Here is a 23,885-nt window from a genome sequence, read left to right as displayed (position 1 = left end):
TTCCAAGGAGTAAGCATCTTTTAATTTCATGGTTGCAATCACCATCTGCAGTGATTTTGGAGCCAAAAAAAATAAAGTCTGACACTGTTTCCATTGTTTCCCCATCTATTTCCCATGAAGGGATGGGACCAGGTGCCATGATCTTCGTTTTCTGAATGTTGAGCTTTAAGCCAACTTTTTCACTCTCCACTTTCACTTTCATCAAGAGGCTTTTTAGTTCCTCTTCACTTTCTGCCATAAGGGTGGTGTCATCTGCATATTTGAGGTTACTGATATTTCTCCCGGCAATCTTGATTCCAGCTTATGCTTCTTCCAGTCCAGCATTTCTCATGATGTATGCTGCATATAAGTTAAATAAGCAGGGTGACAATATACAGCCTTGACGTACTCCTTTTCCTATTTGGAACCAGTCTGTTGTTCCATGTCCAGTTCTAACTGTTGCTTCCTGACCTGCATATAGGTTTCTCAAGAGGCAGATCAGGTTGTCTGGTATTCCCATCTCTTTCAGAATTTTCCACAGTTTATTGTGATCCACACAGTCAAAGGCTTTGGCATAGTCAATAAAGCAGTAGATGTTTTTCTGGAACTCTCTTTTTCAATGATCCAGCAGATGTTGGCAATTTGATCTCTGGTTCCTCTGCCTTTTCTAAAACCAGCTTTTGAACATCTGGAAGTTCATGGTTCATGTATTGCTGAAGCTTGGCTTGGAGAATTTTGAGCATTACTCTACTAGCATGGGAGATGAGTGCAATTGTGTGGTAGTTTGAGCATTCTTTGGCATTGCCTTTCTTGGTGATTAGAATGAAAACTGACCTTTTCCAGTCCTGTGGCCACTGCTGAGTTTTCCAAATGTGCTGGCATATTGAGTGCACTTTCACAGCATCATCTTTCAGGATTTGAAATAGCTTGACTGGAATTCCATCACCTCCACTAGCTTTGTTCATAGTGATGCTTTCTAAGGCCCACTTGACTTCACATTCCAGGATGTCTGGCTCTAAGTAATTATTATAATCTCATATTATTTGTTCATTAAATGGCTTTTATTGCCAGTTCTTCTGTTTACAGCATCTGCTGGCAATCTTTCGTAATGTTTTTCCCTAGTGTAATTTGTAGCTTAGCGGGTGTGGGTTGGGGGTGTTGGTGTGAGGTCATCTTTTAGAGGGTTTTTAACTTTCTCCTAAGTGGGTTTCCAGTGAATTCTAGTTAGTGCAAGTAGCACTGCCAAGTGGTTTCATATTTGATTCTTCTGGAACCTTGGGAATCTTGGCTTTTAATGGTCCTAGGTGAATTTTAATTTTAATTTCTTGACTTGTGTTTGCTACATCATTCAGGTAATATAAATCAGACACACTTGGCATACAAATAGTGTGTCTAATTCTCACTGGTTGCTTTTTATTTTCTACCCAAGATTCCAGGCAGACTATGCTTTCTGAGGCCAGAGGATAGAGTTTGTTCTCACTCTGTTTTCATTAAGAGGGCGGTTCTTTAGGGACCATGGCCTTATGTGGATGTTCAGATCTAGGTCTTTCTTCTAGCACCTGGAGGTCTCTTCTCCTGTGGGGCCCTAAGGCCTATGTCCAGTCAAGAATGCTCCAGACTACCTTTCTTCAGCTTTCTAGAATAACTGTTCATTTCTGGCACCTGGAATTTCCCTTGGTCTCTCTCAAGTTTGGAAATGTATTGATTACTTTTAGGGTGTTCTGTCTTACATAGCATTTCTTTGCATTTATAACTATAAATGATATTACACCTTGTCAGACACTTTCTAATCTCTTCTTTTTAGCAAATAAAGTCTCAAAGTGACAGCTCAAGGGTTTCTACCTTGAATGTAATAGCATTGTTTTATTTTGATTAAACTTATGCAACTATTTCTTTTAGGCAAGTGATTCTAAGTTTCCATGTATAGTGATACAAATCTTTCTTTGAGAGCAAACTTGAAAAAAATAAGTCAATTGAAATAAAAGTATTAAGTAAACTGACAAGGGCTAGGTGACTGTGACAAACCATAAAGGTAGTATGTTAATATTCAAGTTTATAAATACTTGAAAGCCTTTGATGCTCTTCTGAGCTTTGTCCTCATCTTTTAAAGTGTTCTTTTATGTTTTAACAACCTAGACAGGAAGATGTGTACATCAGCCTGAGCCTGGGCTGAGAGTGTAGGAAATCAGGGCATAGTGTGAGTCAGATACTCCCTTCAAAACAAGCAATAAAGATCGGAATATACAGTAGTACTACTCAGAATGGGTTGGATTAGCATGTTTGAACAAAGAAACCCAATATCTCTGGGTAGGACAAAACAAAAAATTCTTTCTTGCTCATATATCCAGTGAGCTTTGTTTAGAAGGCAATGGCACCCCAGTCCAGTACTCTTGCCTGGAAAATCCCATGGATGGAGGAGCCTGGAAGGCTGCAGTCCATGGGGTCGCTGAGGGTCGGACACAACTGAGCGACTTCACTTTCACTTTTCACTTTCATGCATTGGAGAAGGAAATGGCAACCCACTCCAGTGTTCCTGCCTGGAGAATCCCAGGGACGGGGGAGCCTGGTGGGCTGACCGTCTATGGGGTCGCACAGAGTCGGACACGACTGAAGTGACTTAGCAGCTGCTCCTCGTAGCTGTCGGGCTGAGCTCCTCCATAGGCACCAAGGTGGGGAACAACACGTGGCACCCATGCTTTCTCCTAATTCTTCTTCCCAGAAGTGAAACCTGCCACTTCAGCCACCATTTCATTTGTCAAAGCAAGTCGCATGCCCACCTTAATTTCAGAGGAGGACAGGGAGGTACACTTCTACCACGTGTGCAAAAAGTGGAGAGCCAGAACTGTTTGGTGAAGATCAGTGATGTTTATAAAACTGCCCAGCAAACAAACAATTCCAGATCCATCCTCTAGATGGAGATGTGGAGCTAAGCATCTTTTGGAGAGGATGGCCACAGTAGAGTCAGTCTTGTGTTTACAACTCCCCCCAACCTGTTTGGTACCTCCTTGCTGTATACAGAAGACCCCAAATTAAGTAGTGACTACCGATGGATATGGTAAAATACTTACCTTCACAATGGATTGATTAGTTACCCAACCGGTCCTGAGAGGCGTCCATTACTGATGTAAAACTCCATGCTACTTCCTTGCCAATTATTCTGTTTGGCTGCTTTATTTCTACAAATATTTATCGGCCTAATGTATGAATGTGGTAGTATTGACAATGGCTGCAACTTGGGTTTCTCCCAGGTTTGCCTCTGGTCTATTCTGGTTCAGTGTTCCTTCTCTCTTTCCTGGAGTTTCCTAAAAAAGTCCGCATGGCCTTCTGTAATATCTGTGGGTTTGTGGGTCCCTGGCTTCTGATCACTGCCCGATCACAGCTTCAGTTTTTCTCTTCCCTCAGGTATGTTACTTTTGGTTTTCTAGCACCTCCTTAACAGGGTCTCTGCTCTGTGTTGCAAAAAGACATTGAGAGACAAAGGCTCTATTTACTAACTTCAGTGCATCCGGGGCACTTACAGTCTCTACGGAGATCTGTTTAGCGCTGAAACTTACCCTTACCTGGGCTAATACTCAAATTTTAGGAAACTTAATTATGTTTTGTCTAACCACGACACACACTTCAGTTAAATTACTGATCCTGCATTATGTTTAAAGTGAGGGGACATAATACCTTAAACTTACTTAGTCAGTGCTTTATAATTTTCAGAGCACTTCCTTATTCTGTTTATTCTCCACAGTCCCTGTAATGTTGGGTATTTATTATCTTCCTTTAAAATCACAAAGATAATTAATTTTCTCAAGGTTAATCAGCTTGTCAGTACTAACAGTAGAACTATAACCCATAACTAGACCCTCATATCTAGGACTCTTTGAATTACTCCATGATGTTGCCCATAGCTTAGAAACATCAACAAAACCTGCAAAAATTTAAGATGGATACTATCTGTTTTTAAACTTCGTATTGGGCCTATGGCCAGCACCCTTATGTGCTCTCTGAAGCAAGTAGATATGATGCCTTTTTTTTTTTTTTTTAAGGTTGACTTACAGGCAACTAGGGAAAATCATGTATGTGTGCATTTAGGGAAGTTCAAGTTCAGTAATTCAATCCAACACATATTTATCGAGTGTTTATACCAGGTGTTGGAGATGTAATAATGCATTTAGGGAAGTTCAAGTTCAGTAATTCAATCCAACACATATTTATCGAGTGTTTATACCAGGTGCTGGAGATGTAATAGTGAAGAAGACAGACATGGTTTCTGTCCTCATGAAGCTTCAAGGCTAATGGAGAAAGCAGTTACAATAGACAGCAAAAGGAACTTCAATAAAGGAGACAGCATTTTTTTCTTTCGATATTATTTTTAGGCATTGCACAGTCTTTTTTTATTGGTGAGGGAATGGAGACACAGAAAGATTAGATAATTTGCCATATGACACAGTAAGGGATGGAGCTAGGATTTGAATGTAACTCCTCTCAGCAGCATTTCGCTGTGTCACAGGTACTACAGGGTTGATGTCAAGGAGAACACAGACAGATGACAAGGCATCATTGCAGGGAGATCTGAAAAACTGCAGCAGTATAGGAAACCCAGACAACTATCCCTCTGGGTCCCAAGTCTTTCAAAACTGGGGCCTCTGGAAGGCCTTCTCTTTGCCCACCACTCCCACCCCCACTGCTGGACAGTTCAGTTTGCTGCCTCCCAATGCAGTGTGTCTCTGGCAGGAGTTATCTTATTCCTGCCATTACATTATTGTCTTTGGCTCACATGCTGATCCCTCACTCTTTTCGACTAAGCTGCAGGACTCATTTCAGAGAACATACACAGCAGAAGCCATAGCAAGTGTATGGAGAAAGAAACTCCGTATGTTTTTGAAGAGGTGTGTAGGGTTGACAGGTAAGGATGAAGGCATTTACTTCTCTCAGGAGCAGCTCTGAGTTTTTGGTAACAGTCATTATTATTTTAACTCCATCATCCCATTTTCATGACAAGAATGAGGCTGGTCTATTTCAGTCTTCTGTATCCTTAGCACAGAGTAGACACACAGTACATATTTATTGAATAAGTGAAGCAAGTTGTTATCACTAGGGACATAGGATTTTGTTTACATCATAGGCTTTATTGACAGTAAGGGTTTAACTTGGATCCTGAAAATATTGATCATCCAGGTAAGCAAACTTCAAATGTTTGGTAGACCTGGATTGAGGTGGAGAGGAGTCGCAATAAGAGAGGGAGGGGGAGAGGGAGGGATTAAATTTAGGACTTTAACACAAAGGTTTATCATGTTTAAATTTAGAAGGGTGCCTACATCAGAGGTATTTACCCTAGATGAGAGAAATTACAGGAAAGCGCCCAAGAATAAAAATATATAATTGTGACAAATGGGGATGTACTGAATGAAGGTCAGGAGATAAAAATAAGTCAAGGGGAATTTATTGTGAACAGTTGTTCAATTCAGTTCAGTTGCTCAGTCATGTCTGACTCTTTGCAACCCCATGGACTGCAGCATGCCAGGCCTCTATCACCAACTCCTAGAGTTTACTCAAACTCATGTCCATCGAGTTGGTGATGCCATCCAACCATCTCATCCTCTGTTGTCTCCTTTTCCTCCTGCCTTCCATCTTTCCAAGCATCAGGGTCTTTTCAAATGAGTCAGTTCTTCGCATCAGGTGGCCAAAGTATTGGAGTTTCAACTTCAGCATCAGTCCTTCCAATGAATATTCAGGACTGATTTCCTTTAGGATGAACTGGTTGGCACTCCTAGCTGTCCAAGGGACTCCCAAGAGTCTTCTCCACCACCACAGAACAGTGGTTAGCTTCCTACAAAAGCACGTGAATTTGCCACAGTTTCCTCAGTATTTGTCTGTTCCCTTCCACTAGTCTTACCAAGTGGGCTAATATAAACAGTTCCAGGTTCAAAACTGATTAGAAAAGATAGTAACTCATGACCAAAACCATCTTCATCAATGCGTAATTCACAATGAATTTTTAAATATTCAAAGGAAAGAAAATATTAATAGTTGGTACCTCCTCAGGGATGTCAGGCACTTTATATTCATTGCTTAATCTTTCAGCAGCTCAGTGAGGTAGGTGGTATATCCCTATTTTACAGAGAGAGACCAGCAGAGTATGCTTTCCTGTACCCATAGTTTAGGTAGTATGCTCAAATTTACACAGAGGAAGAGATACATACAAAGTCAGCTCTGTCCTTACTCCAGAGCATGTATTACATCTCTTGTTGGAAAGAAACAAAGTTACATGTCTCCTTAAATATATTTTATTAGTTATTTACTTTTCCTGTTTTTGAATTTCTCGAGGTGTGTTTACTTGTGTGAGCTGACAGAAGTGACTGTCTATGTGCACAGAGTAAAAGCTGTGTCTGTGGTTCTCATTCACAGTAACTGCAGAAAGTCTGTTTTCTAAGTTGGGGCCCCTTCCAGTGAATTCAGTACGTGTACTAGGTTTATTGAAAATACTATCCTAGAATCTTGGGGTTTCCTTTTCAAAGAAAATGAAATCCCACGCAGTGTTTTACACCATTTGCTTTTTTTCTTTTTTCCAGACTGCTGTCAGAGGATGTGGGAATGGACATCCACTCTGAGGAGGGGATGCTGAGTCCCACTGCTGCAGACATGAGGCCAGGTGAGAGAGTGTTCGTTCATTTCTTTCAGCGGTGTTCTATATCCAAACGTGTTCATTATTCAGTGAGAGAACCATTTCCTGTGCATCCAACTTGTGATTTCAGTGATAGAGGTGAAGAGAGTGAGAAAAAAAAATGTGTGAGGAAGGTGTTAGGCTTGATGTAGTTAATTACAGAGTCGACTTGAATAACCAACGAACGCAGGCTACCCTTTGTCTCCCAAGCCGTGCCTAGATCTGCCAAAATGTTTTCAGTTCCTGTGATAATGGTTGCTTTTTATCATAATACCAAATTCTAACCAACATCTAAGTTCACCAAATTTATACTTAAGTGTGAAAATATTTAAAACTAGTGATTTACAGAGAAATGCAAATCAAAATCACGAGGTACCATCTCACGCTGGTCAGAATGGCTGCTATCCAAAAGTCTACAAACAATAAATACTGGAGAGGGTGTGGAGAAAAGGGAACCTTCTTACACTGTTGGTGGGAATGCAAACTAGTACAGCCACTGTGGAGAACAGTGTGGAGATTCCTTAAAAAACTGGAAAGAGAACTGCCATACGACCTAGCAATCCCACTGCTGGGCATACACACCGAGGAAACCAGAATTGAAAGAGACACGTGTACCCCAGTGTTCATCGCAGCATTGTTTACAATAGCCAGGACATGGAAGCAACCTAGATGTCCATCGGCAGGTGAATGGATAAGAAAGCTGTGGTACATATACACAATGGAGTATTACTCGGCCATTAAAAAGAATACATTTGAATCAGTTCTAATGAGGTGGATGAAACTGGAGCCTATTATACAGAGTGAAGTAAGCCAGAAGGAAGAACATAAATACAGTATACTAACGCATGTATACTGTATACTGTATTGGTGTTTTTCTTTCTGGCTTACTTCACTCTGTATAATAGGCTCCAGTTTCATCCACCTCATTAGAACTGATTGGGAGAAGGCAATAGCACCCCACTCCAGTACTGTTGCCCAGAAAATCCCATGGATGGAAGAGCCTGGTAGGCTGCAGTCCATGGGGTTGCACAGAGTCAGACAAGACTGAAGCGACTTACCAGCAGCAACACATGTATAATGGAATTTAGAAACATGGTAACGATGACCCTGTATGCAAGACAGCAAAAGAGACACAGATGTATAGAACAGTCTTTTGGACTCTGGGAGAAGGCGAGGGTGGGATGACTTGAGAGAATAGCATTGAAACATGTATATTATCATATGTGAAATAGATCTCCAGTCCAGGTTTGATGCATGAGACAGGGTGCTCAGAGCTGGTGCAGCAGGATGATCCTGAGAGATGGGATGGGGAGGGAAGTGGGAGGGGGGTTTAGGATGGGGAACACATGTACACCCATGGTTGATTCGTGTCAATGTATGGCAAAAACCACTACAATATTGTAAAGTAATTAGCCTCCAATTAAATAAATTAATTAAATAATACAATTAGTGATTTAATATTAAGAATGCTTAGTATCCTGATTATTAAAAAAAAGAAAAACCCTAAACTACACTCTAAGTTATGACCCAAGGCATACACAAAATGGAATTTAAAGTTTTTAGTTGCAACCTGTATGACTCCCACTTTGTACTAGGCTCTCTCCTTTGCACTATACCAGCTATAGGATCTTACCTAGATCCTCAACTCTTGAGATCATTAGTGGAGCCTAGATTTGAAAAAGAAGGGAGTCAACTTTTTTTTTCTGTCCAGGTATTTAAAGTATATTCTTCAAAGTACTAATCACGTGACATAACTATTCTTAAGTGTTCTATGGCAGAGTAAGCATGGCAGCCACTGCTCCACTCTACTCCACTCTTCAGATTCACAGTTCTCTCTCTTTTCTCTTTTTTTAAATTTTGGCCATGCTGTGTGGCTTGTGGGATCTTAGTTCCCTTACCAGGGATCAAATCCTGGTCTCCTTCTGTGGAGGTGCAGAGCCCTAACCACTGGACCATCAAGGAATTCCCACAATTTGCCTTTTAAATTTAATTTTTATTTTATATTAGAGTGTAGTTGATTTACAATGTTGTGTTAGTTTCAGGTATATAGCAAAGTGATTGTTATGCATAAACATAATCCATTCTTTTTCGGATTCTTTTCCCACGTAAGTTATTCAGAATATTGAATAGAATTCCCTGTGCTATATAGTAGATCTTTGTTAATTACCTGTTTTATATATAGTAGTGTGTACATGTTAATCTCAATCCCACAATTCACTTTTGAGTAATAAAGGTGCTAAAGCTTTCATTATCCTGTAGGGCAGCTGTTAGTCACATGTGGCTATTAAAGTTAATTAAAATTTAAAATCAACTTGAAACGTACAGTTTGTCAATTGCACTGACTTCATTTCAAGTGCCTAGAAGCCACATATATAACATTTCTATCATCATAAAAAATTTTTTTTGGACAGCACACCTCTGAGAATCCCTGTGGAATCCCAATGTTTTACAAACTTACTAGTCAACAAGTGTGTTAATCAGTCAGTCATGTCCGACTTTTTCTGATTCCATGGACTGTAGCTTGTCAGGCTCCTCTGTCCATAGGATTCTTTAGGCAAGAATACTGGAGTGGGTTGCCATTTCCTTCCCCAGGGGATCTTCCCGACCTCGGGATCAAATGCTGTCTCCTGCATTGCAGGCATATTCTTTACCATCTGAGCCACCAGGGAAGCCCCTCAATGTTTTACAAACTTACTGGTCAATAGAAACTTTTTTCCCAAGTAATACATAAAGATAGTACATGGAACACAGTTTGGGTGTTGTTCTATACAGAAAAAAATCTTAATGACAAAGAAACAGTGTTAGCTTCCTTGGGACAAGACCAGAGTTAGAACTGCAGAATTGATCGGTATACTACATGGCCTTCAAACCTTTTGTTACAGGGAATCCTGAAATGTTTACTGTTACTGTGTCTCTGTACCATTGTTTAGCTGGGATCAACTTGGTTAAAGATTACTTCTCCAGCTCTGCTTCTGATAAGTGAAAGGCACTTGAGCAACAAGATGCATATTACAGGGAGCTAATTCCATGAGCCTTACATGAGGAGACTATCACTATGGTACAAGAACCAGTGTCAGGCAGTATTGTTATAAGAAGTAATGACTGCTTGACCAAGGAATGTAATCTGGGAGGATACCTCAGTTTTTTTGAAAAAACAAAGAATGCCAGCCAAGGAAAGTTCATAACAGAGTTGTCAAGAACTAAAGAGATGTATGTGGGGAGTATCTGTAAACATAACAGATAAAGTTCATATCCTCTCACAGGAATAAAGTCTACTTGAATCATTATGATAAGTTATGTGTAAAGCTTAATTGTATCTCTTAATATGCATCATAAAAAATGTAATCCAATATTGTCAGTGTCAGGTTTTCAAACCCGAACAGGGCAGTTCTAAAGACTAGATCTCTGCCCATTTAGCTCTGACTCCCACTTCCTATTTCTGCATGACCAGAACTGATGTGGCTGGAGCAAGCCAGTACTGAGGCCTACTGGTCACGAAGGGGTCCAGACCCTAAGTAAGGACTTTTAGCAGGTGGAGCCTTCGCTGAAAGGGCCTTCAAATTGTTTTCCACTGGGGCCACACCCACTGTTGGCAGTCCTGTGTATGATGGTCTAACACTTACTGCTGCTCTTGATCTTCTTTAGAACCGCCTAATTCTCTGGATCTTGATAGCACTCATCCTCGGAAAATCAAACTCACAGCCCCAAATATCAATCTGTCTCTGGATCAAAGTGAAGGGTCTGTTCTCTCTGATGATAACTTGGACAGTCCAGATGAGATTGATATCAATGTGGATGAACTTGAGACTCCCGATGAAGCAGATTCTTTTGAGTACACTGGCCATGGTAAGTTGCCAAGTTGGCAGGCGGAAGTTAAGTGAAAGATTATCTAATCATATCTAATGGCATCTAAGTGGCATTAGGAACAAACCTCCCATTGTGTTGCTGCTGGCTGCTTTCTTGTGCTGTCTAGAAGCTTCTGTTTGTATCTCAGGTCATAAGTGGTCATGATTGATGGTTTAGATCTGGACAGAACAGGTATGGTTCACAGAGGTCATACACAACCATCACGCCTTTGTCAAACCCCTACGCTATGCCAGGCCTTGTGTTTGGCTGAGATTGGAAGTAAACTGTTACATGCTGTGTCATAAGAAAATTGGGACTGGGTTTGCAGAGAAAGAGAATTTAATCTGGAAGATAAAACTTGAAGTGGAAAAATTAGAGCTTACCAATTTCTCTGTACAACCTCTCATGGTCTGGAATGTTCTTTCCCACACATTCTACATGGGTGGTTCCTTGTTTTTATTCGGATCTTTATCAGATGTGACCTCCTCAGAGAGGCCTTCCTTGACCTCTGTAATCAAAGGTATCCACGCCACCCCCACCATCTAGTCACACTCTCCCTCAGTATTAATTTTATTTTCCATGTGTCACACTAATTGAAATCATATAATTTAACTGTTTGCATCTCACTTATCTTTCTCTTCCCATTAGAATGTTTGCTCCATAAGGCCAGAGACTTTCTTATGCTTGGTGCTATATCAGCAATAAAGTAGGAAGGAAGGAGGGATGGGGTAGGGTGTGGTGGAGGGAGAATAAAAAGTCAGAAGATTAAAAACTTGCTTATCAAACCTGGACATTCCTGATATGATTACCAGTCTTATTATATGATTTAATATATTATATCATATTATATGATTACCAGTTCTTTCTCTTGCTCAATGAAATTGCTTTTGTTAAGAAATATATACACAGTATTTGCTTTAAAAAATGGCATCATGTAGTTTCAGCTTTACAGGGTGGCATTCTTTGACTTTATAAGTTTGAATTTGAAAGTAAGAGAATCTACTATATCTATATCTACTGCTTTGATATATTGTGAAAATTAGTAAAAAGAGAAATACCACAATTGAACAGATGCCCTGACTTTTAGAGCCATACTGATTCCAGCAGTTTCCTTCATAGAAAAACGTAACTAGGAAATTAGGAGAGTAACATCAAATTACTTAATTAACTCAACCAATGGTCATTGAGCAGCCAGGGCTACAGCCACAACCAGCCCTAGACTCAGACCCTGCTTTCACAGTGTGGAAAGCTTTATTTCCTCAAGCTAAGAGAACAGGATGTAGCTAAACTACTTGTATTATAGTTTATTATGTTTAAGTAGAGATTTGATATTGCATTTTATCATGTTCTTAGATTCATATAGTTATCAGGATATCTGTCCCTGTGAGTTGAAATACACGAATAGGAGGTGAAAGGTCTTGACTTCATATTCTTTTCTGCCGTCTCAGACACTCTTCCTCAGCCACGCCATCCTTTCCAGCTGCTCCCAGCTGTCCCAGTCCCTTTCGTGCTAATAAACCTTCAAGTGTAAAAATCATGCATTGACTTAAAATCTCAGAGAAGACAGCTGTGGCATGACCCTGCAGGTCCCACCCTCTCCTCCCCCTGTACTTCTCTGTTGCCCTGGAGAACCGTGTCACCCCACATCTGAACCTTTTATTTTTATAAATAGTAAAACTGTCAAGCCAAGTGGTGGTGGCTGAGCGAACTGGTAATTAGAGCTGCCACTTGCTGACATAGTTCTTTTTATTTAGTTGACATAGTTATGTTGAAAGAACCAGTTTAACAGCCACAACCCTGCTTTTAGGTCTTAAGAGAATTTTAGTGTAAGTTGAATTTTAAAGTCCACCTTGATTTTCACATGAAAGGAGTATGTTCAGTCACCATTTTAAGTAAACAACAGCATTAAATGTTGAAAACACTAAGTATATCTGAATAGCTATATTTTATAATGCAGACATAGATAACTTTCTATAAAAGAGTAATGTATATTAGAGTCTCAAAGTATGAAAGTAATGCTTGAAAGCTGCACAGTTTTGTTGTTTTTGTTTCTTATGTGAGTGTTCTAACTAGGCATATACATTCTAAACAAAACTGGAGTTTTTAAGTCACAGGGTTTAAAAAGTGTTTGGTCAGTAATTAATTTTATTTAATGAACACTTCGTAGTGCTTGCTGTGTATCAAGGATCTGTGCTAGCTGCTTTATAAATATTAACTGTATTAATCCTCATGTCAACTCTGTGAACAGGTATTATGTTACCCCCAGAGGTTTAGTGATTCACCTAAAGTCACATAGCTAGTAAATGTCAGAGCCAGCACAAAACCTGAGTTGTTGTCTACAACTCCTGGGCCATGCTCCTTTTCTACAAATACACTGACAGTGAACAGGAGGGTCTCTTTCTGCGTTAGGATAGCATACCTGAAGTCAAGCCTAATGACCCACCTTCACATTTACATGCTCTTTTAATCCCTCCATTTTGGGGTGACTTGAGGGCCCTTAGTTTCCCAAGTGCTTGAAGGATGTTCACACCATTTGCCTGTTTTAGTCAGTAGCTCATGACCAAGCATTGATGCCAGATTATTTGTCCACGGTGTGATTTTGCTTATGGAAAAAATTCCGAAGCTCATTATCAAAAGATGTTAAGTTGGTCATCCCTTCCAAGCAACGTTCTTTAATAATTGTGTCCGAACTGTTGGAAAATACCATTCAAAGGATGATATAATGGAGGCTTGATGTCCTTTGATATGTATAAATGCCAAAGATATCAGAAATATGTAGATAGTGAAGGATTTAACAGATTAGTCTTTTTTTTACTAAGGGAGCTCAGATTTTTTAAAGATACTTTATTTAACTAATTCTATAAACTTAAAAATATCCAAAGGTCATCAAAAATTATGATGACCTATTTCTGTTTTCAAACTGACCACAGAATTATTTTTACCATAATTCAGATCTTAGCAAAGGCATTTTGTAAGGGAAATGGAAAAAATGATAAAGAATTTTAGCCAGAATATTTCTGGTAAGAATGCTGTAAGAAACATTCATGTGCTCATGTATGTTTTCTTCCTAGGCTCCTAGCAGTGTTTAGTGACCTCGTTTATCTTTTCTAAAACTAACCCCTAATGACGGACAGTTTCCTATGTGAATAAGGTAGCCTCACATTTTTTCCAGATAATCAGGTAGTCACTTCATATAACTTCCATTTCTGTGGTCATTATTTTCACAGCCTGTAGGCAACCAGCTTATGAAATCAACTCCCTGTTTTAACTCTGCTTATAAACCAGTCAAGTGTGGAGCTTATTCTGTTTTACCCACAAGCAGCCTTACATGATAATGGTGATGTGGTCTGAAAAGACGATTTTTCCTTATATTTTTGTGTGCTGAGTTTTCACATTCCAATTAACTACATACCTGTTCTAAAGAACTTTAAAGACTTTCTTAATTGTGTATAGGATGTCTTTCTTCTAACCAAAAGTTCAAATGGAGTGGGGGGCAGGGGGTGGAGTATGAAAAGATGAAAGTGGGAAGACCATCAGAAAGTTACTCTTGTCACCTGGGAAAAAGATGTGCTTAGGACTCTAGCCCGAGAAGGCAATGGCACCCCACTCCAGTATTCTTGCCTGGAAAATCCCATGGACGGAGGAGCCTGGTAGGCTGTGGTCCATGGGGTCGCTAAGAGTTGGACACGACTGAGCAATTTCACTTTCACAACTCTAGCAATAGCAAGGAGACTGGAGAAAGCCCATTTGAATCCTAGCTCTGCCCTTTCCAACTGGACTGAAACATACTTCGACAGGAAAAAAGTATTTTCTCAGTTTGTGATACTGACAGAAGATGATGCTTCATTCTGTCAGGAAAAGTCTGTAGAGATATGTTCATATGCTTTTGAACAATTTGGAAAAAAAAAAAAAGATTATTTTCCTTAAAAAGCTCCCTCCCCCTAAAATTATATAAGCTTCTAACTCAACAAAACCTGAATACACATTGGATACTAAGTAGCAATAAAAGGGAGAGATGAAAGGTATATTAAGAATGAAAATTAAAAACTAGTTAATAAATCTACTTGAGTATTTAGCATAATATTAAACATGTCTGGAATGATGAAGTGTCATTTAGGAAGCACTCCTACAAATTAAATGAGTAACATTCAACCTATTCTCTAGGTCAACAGTCTAGATTAATACATAGTATGTTCAAGATTTATATATTAATAACTATGGCTATGTTAGTGATCAAATATGTCATGAATAATAATATCTAAACTCATTTTCTTCCTGGGAGTGATTTCTAAAGAGAATACATTTGGGGAGGGGGGGCTCTTTGGCTTAAAAAAATTAGAAGTTCAAACATAATGAATGTCTTTGAAGGCATTTTCAGATTATTCCCATTGTCAGTGCAAGGGCACAGCATAGAGACCAAGTCCCCTTTACAGATCTATGTCCCTACTGGAGGCCACAGCTGACCTCATCTTCCAATGGTTCATATGATCATTGACGGTAGAGTCCTCACTGTGATCTTTCAGCACAGGGTATTCAGAGCCTGTGTACTAAATCATTTCATCAAAGACGAAAGGAAATGTTCAAGTTGACTTCTCCCTTGTGTACCAGTGCTAATTGACTTCAACAGCAAGCAGCAAGGGAGAAAAGCTTGTTATTCAGAAAAGAAGACAAAGAAAATCAAGCATTTCTTAGTGATGAGAGCATGAGACGGAACATTAAATTTGGAGGGCCTAGGGACAGAGATTTAAATGAGACCTGAAACTTTTGCAAATAGTGAGAAAATGATGGCAGGGGGAAAGATGGTAATTTATAGTTGTAGAAAAAGAATTATTAAGATCAGGAAGATACTGTTAATTCAAGGGAGTAGAACAACTTACCTTCACTTCCTACTAGCTTATATTGTTGACTTTTAGAATTCAACACCTTAAGAGAGTGTACTGTACTCCTAGCTATTATAGAACTCTTTATTTAATTTACATCAATCAAAAGAGGTAGGGAAAGGAGGTCCCAAACAGGGTAAAGGGGTGTTGGCGATGATGCCTACAATGTAGATAAGAGCAGGTGTATACTGGAACCTCAGAAGACAAACCCACATCTGAGCCCAGAGGTCTGAGAGAACAGAGACAAGTGGGAAAACAGGGTCCTGGGAAGGGGAGCTGTGAGGGGCATCCAAGGGCCCTAACTCAAGTGGGACGGGGAGAGCTGGAAGGGATCTCAGATAGGGAGTCCAGAGCAGATGGATGGATTTGGACAAGTGACACAGTGCTTAATCTGAAGCCAAGGTTGCTAGTTTCCTGTCCTGAGTAAGCAGCGAGCGCTGGTGGGAATACAGAGAGAGCCAGAGTGAGGCCAGGCTCTGTAGGCGGTGGTAGCTACTGGTGTTGGCAGAAGCGGCTAGGACTGCTTCCCAACTGGGCTTCACTTTGCTATTCTAAGTCACAGGTAATTAGACATGTTTGACTCTGTCTTGTGACATCTTCTGGAACATAATAGTCCTGTTGTGGCTCCCTTACAGATTACCTATATTTCCAGGAACTTGTCCAAGCTTTATTTACTCACTCACCTTCCCAAGTTCTACTGAAAACTCTGTGCAGGTTTCCAAGCTAAGTGTGAAGTGGGTTGGTGGAGGCAGATATTAAAGATAAAATTGGCATGATTCCTTAGCCCAAGGAACTCACTGCATTATAGTAAAATAAATGAGACCGAGACAATTACACATTCAGGGTGCAGTATGATAGCTTAGAAGAGTAGAAAAGGTAAGGGTTTGATTATATTTTCTTCCTGATTCTGTGATCTGAGGTAATTACTTCAGAGTTTTTGCATTGGTATCACATCTTCCACTACATCTTCTCTGCCTGCTAATTTGGTAGATGCTTAATAAATATTGCTGTTACTGTTATCAAAGTGCCATTAAAAGAATGCAAGTGTGGTGTAAATCAAAGGCAATTTCTTATGAAATGGAAAGTTAAGAATGATAACACCTCACAGAATTATTGTGAAAACTATAAATAAGCCTTTATTACCAAATTACATAAACATACAAAGAATAACCATTGTGAAATTCTACTAGTACTTGAAGTAAAAAGGGAAACAATTATTGCTTATTATTTAAAAAAACTAAATATAGTTGCTTTTTTTTTTTTTGATGCACAAGAGTGAGTAGTAAATTTTTCCCCAAGAATGCTCAGTGGGCTTTTTCATTACCTTGGGCACCCACAAGTAAGAGTCCTGTGAATTTGGGGGCTTGGAGCACTTCTGGTTTATAAGGTTGTTTCTTACTTACTGTAAAATCTTTGTGTAGCATGTTTTGAAAAACTTATAAGAAGTTATATCAAATTAATCTCCAGATGTGCTCCCAATAGAGGAGGTTCAAGCCCGTTGTTAGAGTCTTAGAATGCAGGTCTAGGCTGGCAGTATCATCAAGCTACCGAGCTGAGGGGCCCCAGAACACTCTGGGCACTCAGGTTACACCAATATATGTGGCACAAGGAAAATAAGGCCTGATGAATAATAGCTTTTCACACCATCAGAAAGACCGCAGACCACAACCTGTATGATCAAGGGAGGAGTTAGCACGCAGTCTATCCCCATCTTGGACCACTACAGACACAAGACAGCTCCAGCCCTTTTCCTATCCCCACCCTCAGCTTAGCCTTATCAATGGATTGGTCATTCAGTCTGTCAATTAGGAAGACCTCACTGAGTGTCCTCGATGAAGTCAGGATGGTGTCAAGCTCGCTCCAAGCTGTACAGAACAAGGAGTTCATCAGGTTGAGCCTGCCGGGAGGTAGCTAGTTGTTGAACTGCCTCACCTGTGGAGGTCCTACCCATTCATCCTTGCTCTGTGCTTCATTTACAGAGGATTCCACAGGCAACAAAGATTCTGGCCAAGAGTCAGAGTCTATTCCAGAATATACGGCAGAAGAGGAGCGGGAGGACAACCGGCTGTGGAGGACCGTGGTGATTGGAGAACAGGAGCAGAGGATTGACATGAAGGTCATCGAGCCCTATAGGAGAGTCATTTCTCACGGAGGTAGTGGAGCTCTGCAAATATGGGAAGCCGGGGGCCCATATTCTGTTTTTTTTTTTTTTTTTTTAATTAGAAAACCAAACTAGGGTTCTCTGCAGCATGACATCCCTATCAATGCTGATGCTACTAGACAGTCAACATTCAGGGCACTGTAGAGCTGCGTGTATTATTCATATGCAATTCAGTGAACACCGGAAAGCCTACTATACAAAAGTAACTTTCCAAGGTGAAAGATGCCTTTCACACCACATATGATAGCTGTCATCTGTGCAAAGTTCTTGAAAGCCACAGTTGTCAATTCAATAGCATCTGTATGGAATTCCTATGGATTTCTTGTAGGGTTTTAACTGAATTGTTTTCAAGTCTGTTTTTGACATGGCCTGCAGTAAGAGGTGCTTTTAATTCCAGAACAATCTTTTGAATCCTCTTCAGAAGCTTTAGGAAATCTTTTGAGACTCAGGCTGGTCCCTTCCCCACCCCACCCCCACTTAAAGTTTGCTTTTCTATAAACTCCATTACCTCTGTGCCTGACAGTAGCTCGCTCTAGCCACAGCCTCCACCTGCTTCATGAGGGACAAGGGAGAGAAAAAGCTCTGTTTTATATTTTCACTGCTGTCTTAGAACTACAGGAGCCTGAATTTTGGATTCACAAAAAAATAAATAACATGAGCACAAATGACACATTGAACATTGTCAACTTCAGAAAATATAAGTGGCTTTGGGGGCTTTTTTTTTTTTGCTGCTGCATGCACAACTCTCCTGCAGCCCTAAGGCACCACCCTAACTGTTCTAGGAAAAGTATAAGCTGACAAGGCAATTGTTCTGTCTTCCTTAACAAGGACAGGGGAATAAATGTCTTGGCACTGCATTAAACCTCAAGCTTTGGTTTCCTATCAAGCAGAAGGATGTTTTGCTTTTTCCTTCCAAGTCCCCTTCACCACAGATTTCCCACTTTCTGCCCCATGCATTGCTCCCTCCATGTAAGTATCAAGACCACCCAGGGCTCCCACCCGTGACAGAGAAGGGAAACGCCTATGGGTGTTCCTGGCCCCGACCTTCCTTTTTCCTTATTTGAGCTGAAATGGTAACATGGCTCAGTGAGAGCTCCTCTAAGAAAGATCTTTCCCACAGGCCTTTGGAATGAGAACAGGCTTAATCTTGCTGAAAATGACAGGCAGCTGGCCATAGAGTCAATCCTGTTGTTGTTCTAATGAAAACAACAATCTGAATTTACCTAGATTTTCCCAGAAGATCCTTTACACCTACCCGTCAGGTATTTTTGCTTTGTTTGCTTTTTAGAAAAAAAAAAAAAAGAAAACAAAGGCTAATATAAACTAGCCTGTGTACATTCTAAAAAGTACAAGAAATGTAGAAAAGTCTGTCAAAGTAAACCGAAGTCGCCCAGTGACATGCCCTGTACATTTTTACCATTCAGGTCATAAATCAGTAGTCCCTTTGTTGTAAAGAAGGCAGTCTCATGGCTCCTGTGCTTTTATAAGGCCAAGTTCTCATTAACTCAGCAGACTGGCCTGCTTATTCCCTCAACCACAGTGAAGTTGGGTGGATGAAGCCCATGGTTCTATTCCCTGAATCAGGATAGAGTGATTATCGTCAGCACACTGGAGTCCAAAAAGTGACTGCTTCTGCCCATCTGTTCTTTGCAAAGACACCTGCTAGCTCAGGGATAACCTGGTTTGCTGTGCCCTTCCTCCCTGCCACCCCTCCCACTGGCACTGCCCCTCTCCGTTCCGTGTTGTGAGCTCCTTATCTGTCTGTGTGACCGTCTGGTTTGTTGGAGAGAGAAGGCCACCTTCCCTCTCTGCCTGGCTCTGCCTCGGCCTCCTCTAGGCGCCGGCCTGCATGATGTGCCTCTGGCTGCACCCAGCAGATCATGAGCGAGATGCCACCTCTTCCTCCACCCTGACCAGCCTTTTGCTCTGTAGGTAAAGACAGTTCACACGTTACTTCTGAATTTGCCAAAGCTTTGCTGTCTTGGAAACTCATATCACTTTCTTAGACCTTAATGATGACACTCCCTAGTTCTCAGTCTATTGGGTTTGTCACCCTGGCTTCTGATGAGCATTTAAAAAGCAGCACCCAGAGCGAACAGAGATGTCATTTTGGTGTCTGGCACTTTGCTATGAGAACATTTTTCTCACTCAGGCCAGAAAGAAAGTGCCAGCTGTCCGGTGCTCTGGACAGCTAGCTGGGAGTGATTAAAAGCTCTGCTGAGGTCTGCTGCAAAGCCAGGCCCTGCAAGTGTCTGCACCAGTTGGGAACATCTGTGTGTGAGAGCAGTATTTGAACAAATAACTCAGCCTCCAGCTTTGGTGACTTCATATGAGCTGTGGCCGGAGTCCCTGTACACAGTGTAGAAGAACAGAGTTCAAGGCCCATCTTGACCACCACTCACACTGTGGCCGTGGTCATCACTTGACTCTCTTGGGCCTTGGTTGCTTCCTCAGTAAGAAAAGGGTGAGCTCAAAGCCGGTGTCACCTCCTGCGAGCCCACGAGTAACATTCCTGCTATCTGCTTATACAGAAAAGCAAGGAGAGGTCTGGGTGGTTTGGATTAGCCCACAGTGTGGGGTCACTTTGAGGCTAGAACTGGCATGTTGGAACCTGAAGCAGGGAACACAGTGAAATAGCCAAGGGCACTCATGCCAACGCGTTGTAACAAGGAGTGTCCTGTCTTGTGTTTTTACTTCTCATTTCATTATAGGAGACTCAGGTAACCCTCTGCAGTGTTGCTGGACAAATGACCCTGGAAAGGCTGAGGAGAAGAGTTGCAGGCTGGTGTGTGTGTGTGTATGTTTTGGTTGCGCCTGTGGCATCTTTCCTTCTCTCTCCATTCCATTTGCTGGCCAGCAAACTTGTGTTCCGTCCCTTTCATGCCTCTCTGTCCTGCCTCAGGTAAGGTTTGCATTGTTGCTTCCGAGGGTCCCAGGAGACACCACGGTGGGATAGCTCACACAGCTCAGCACATACACTCTGAACTCAGTTACTGAGAAGAGAGTCTGATAAAATACATGGTCTAAAGAGCCAAACTTCACTTGAAATCTGCACTCGCTGACAGGGAACTTCACTTGAGTAAGCTGCATATTTAGCACAGAAACTGGGTTAGCTGACCTCCTTGGAGGCATTGGCAAAGAACAAAATTCAAATGGTCCTATTCATTCACGTTATTACACTTTGCCAGCAGTTGCTGTCTGGAATAGCTCCAAAGCCTGACAGTGACGGCATGGCTCTTGATTTAGAAGGAAAACTTTCATGACAAAATCTATCTTTTTCTCTTTCCTTCCTTACACACTACATCTCCTCATTGCCTTCTCTTTCTTTTGCCTCTTCTCTTCCTACAAATCCTCTGCCCACAAATGCAAAATCCATCATTTGTCAATTTCAGTGATTTCTATAGAAAGAGCCATTCCCAACTTGGTCACTGATCAGGACATGGTAAGTTGACCATTCAATATTCCTTTGGCTAAATAAACTCAAGCAAATGCATTACTACAACATTCCAAGGACAGACAGCAGTGACACAAAGAGATGAATTGACATTTAAGATGACTTCTGAAGTAGTTTATAAACCTCAGTCTTTCCTTAAAAAAAAAAAAAAAAGAACAGACATTCTTAGAAATTCTCTAGAAATAGAAAAAGAAATCAAACAAACTGAGCAGTCATGATCTCGAAATTATCCTGACACTCTGGAGCCTGACATCTACATTTAAAGTTTTTAAATTTAATTTTTATTTTTATTATAGTTGATTTACAATGTTGTGTTAATTTCAGGTGTATAGCAAAGTGATTCAGTTATACATATTCTTTTTCAGATTCTTTTCCCATATGGGTACATGGGAATATCTACAGAATATTGAGTAGAGTTCCCTGTGCCAGACAGTAGGTCTTCGTTGGTTGTCTGTTTTAAATATAGCAGTGTGTACATGTCAATTTCTCCTTTTATGGCTGTTGGCATTTGCCTTATATATTGAGTTGCTCATGCATTTGGTGTATATATAGTTACAACTGTTACCTCTTCTTCTTGGATTGATCCCTTGATCATTATGTATTGTCCTTCTTTCTCTCATAAGTCTATTTTGTCTATCAGTATTGCCGCTCTAGCTTTCTTTTGATTTTCATTTGCATAGAATACCTTTTCCCATCCCCTCATTTTCAGTCTGTCTGTGTCCTCAAGAGCTGAAGTAGGTCTGTTGTAGACAGCAGTTATACATGGTTTGCTTTTGTATACATTCAGCCAGTCTATGTCTTTGGGTTGGAGCATTTAATCCATTTACATTTAAAATTACTATTGACATGTATGTTCTTATTGCCATCTTGTTAATTGCTTTGGATTTGTTTTTGTAGGTTTTCTTTCCTTTTTTGTTCTCTTGTGATTAGATTACTATCTTTAGTATTGTATTTGGATTACTTTTTCTTTTTTGTGTGTTAATCTATTGTAGATTTTTGGTTTGCAGTTACTATGAGGTTTTGATATAGCAGTCTCTCTCTCTATATATACATACATACACAAGATTGGTTTAAGTTGCTAGTCTCTTAATTTCAAATGCATTTCCAATATCCTGCATTTGTACTCTCCTTACAATTGCTGGTTTTGTTATATTATTTGTGTGTGGATTATTTCATACCTTTACTGCATGTTTGCCTTTACCAGTGAGCTTTTCCATTTGTAATTTTCTTGTTTCTTGTATTGGCTTTTTCTTTTCTGCCTGGACAAGTTCCTTTAGCATTTATTGTAACATGGGTTTGGTGGTGGTGAATTTTCTCAACTTTTGCTTGTCTATAAAACTTCTGATTTCTCTACTCAATCTGAACAAGCCTTGCTGGGTATATTCTTTGTTGTAGATTTTGCCTTATACCACTGTAAATAATCCTGCCAGTTCCTTCTAGATTGCAGTTTCTGCTGAAAGATCAGCTGATAACCTTATGGGGATTCCCTTGTATTTTATTTATTGCTTTTCCCTTGTTGCTTTTAATATTTTCTCTGTCTTTAATTTTTGTCAATTGGATTAATATGTGTCTTTGAGTGTTCCTTCTTGGGTTTATCATGTATGAGACTCTCTGCACGTCCTGGACTCTAAGTGTTTCCTTTTTCATGTTAGGGAAATTTTGGGTTATTTTCTCTTCAAATATTTTCTCAGGCCCTCTCTCTCTCTCTCTTCTCCTTCTGGGACCCCTGTCATGTGAAAAGTGTTTGTCACTCAATTGTGTCCAACTCTTTGCAACCCCATGGACTGTAGCCTGCTAGGCCTCTCTGTCCATGGAATTCTCTAGGTGAGAATACTGGATTGGGTAGCCATTCCCCCCTTCTCTAGGGAATTTTTCTGAACCAGGGATCAAACCTGGGTCTCCTGCATTGTAGGCAGATTCTTTATCTGAGCCACCAGGGACACCTAATAATGTGAATGTTGGTGTGTTTAATGAATGGCAACCCACTCCAGTAGTCTTGCTTGGAGAATTCCATGGACAAAGGAACCAGGCAGGCTACAGTCCTCATTTCTTTTAATTCTTCTTTCTTTATTATGTTCCACAGCAGTGATGTCTACCATTCTGTCTTCCAGCTTGCTTATGCGTTCTTCCTCATTTACTCTGCTGTTGATTCCTTCTAGTGAACTTTTCATTTCACTTATTGTTCATCTGTGTTTGTTCTTTAAAGCTTCTAGCTCTTTATTAAACATTTCTTGTATCCTCTCTGTACCTCCATTCTTTTTCTGAGATCTTGGATCATCTTTACTATTACTACTTCAAATTCTTTTTCAGGTAGACTGCCTGTCTCCACTTCATTTTGTTGTTCTGGTGTTTTATCTTGTTCCTTTGTTTGGAAGATATTTGTCTGTTTTTGTGGTCATCTCCATTCCTCCATCTGAGCCACCAGGGAAGCCCCTATTCCAGATGCAAGACTGCAATTCTTGGTTCTGGTGTCTGCCCCCTGGTGGGTGAGGTTGGTCCAGGGACTTGTGCAGGCTTCCTGGTGGGAGGGATTGGTGCCTGCCCACTGGTGGGTGGAGTTGGGTTTTGTCCCTCTGGTGGGCAGGGCCATGTTAAGGGGTACATTTTTAGCTCACTACTTGCTGGTGGGAGGGGCTATGTTTCCACTCTGTTGGCTGTTTGGCCTGAGCATGCAGGTTGCTTAGTGGGCCCAGGTCTCAGTTCCAAAATGGTGACCTCCAGGAGCGCCCATACCAATGGGTATTCCCTGGGATGTCCACCACCAGTGTCCTTGCCCACAGTGAGCTACTTCCAACCATGCCTCCCCAGGAGACCCTCCAAGACCTGTAGGTAGGTGCTTTGCCCTGGGCCCCAGTGCACATTAAACTGTGTGCGTCCTCCCAGAGTGGAGTCTCTGTGTCCCCCAGTACT

The 23,885-nt window shown here is 40.7% G+C and overlaps 1 protein-coding gene and 1 long non-coding RNA gene across 6 annotated transcripts in view; one reads left to right on the top strand and one right to left on the bottom strand.

Moving 5' to 3' along the window:
• The window catches only part of PRUNE2 (prune homolog 2 (Drosophila)), a 295,177-nt gene that overhangs the window by 244,315 nt on the left and 26,977 nt on the right, over nucleotides 1-23,885 (top strand). For 4 of the 5 annotated variants that reach the window (XM_010844909.1, XM_010844908.1, XM_010844905.1 and 1 more), the window contains exons 10-13: nucleotides 6,543-6,622; nucleotides 10,280-10,480; nucleotides 17,340-17,513; nucleotides 20,233-20,241. In XM_010844909.1, the coding sequence (XP_010843211.1) occupies nucleotides 6,543-6,622; nucleotides 10,280-10,480; nucleotides 17,340-17,513; nucleotides 20,233-20,241 (464 nt within the window). The remainder of the gene's footprint in view (nucleotides 1-6,542; nucleotides 6,623-10,279; nucleotides 10,481-17,339; nucleotides 17,514-20,232; nucleotides 20,242-23,885) is intronic. The other variant, XM_010844906.1, reaches the window with a different exon arrangement.
• LOC104992151 overlaps nucleotides 6,629-23,885 on the bottom strand; it is a 64,241-nt gene continuing 46,984 nt past the window's right edge. The window contains exon 3 of the long non-coding RNA XR_825672.1: nucleotides 6,629-6,712. This is a non-coding gene — a long non-coding RNA (uncharacterized LOC104992151). The remainder of the gene's footprint in view (nucleotides 6,713-23,885) is intronic.

The sequence above is a fragment of the Bison bison genome, unplaced genomic scaffold (genome assembly GCF_000754665.1).
Source record: "Bison bison bison isolate TAMUID 2011002044 unplaced genomic scaffold, Bison_UMD1.0 scf7180017864212, whole genome shotgun sequence".
In the NCBI taxonomy this organism is placed as follows: Eukaryota; Metazoa; Chordata; class Mammalia; order Artiodactyla; family Bovidae; genus Bison; species Bison bison.
Note: the sequence above shows the minus strand (reverse complement) of the source record. Positions and strands in the feature narration are given on the sequence as shown.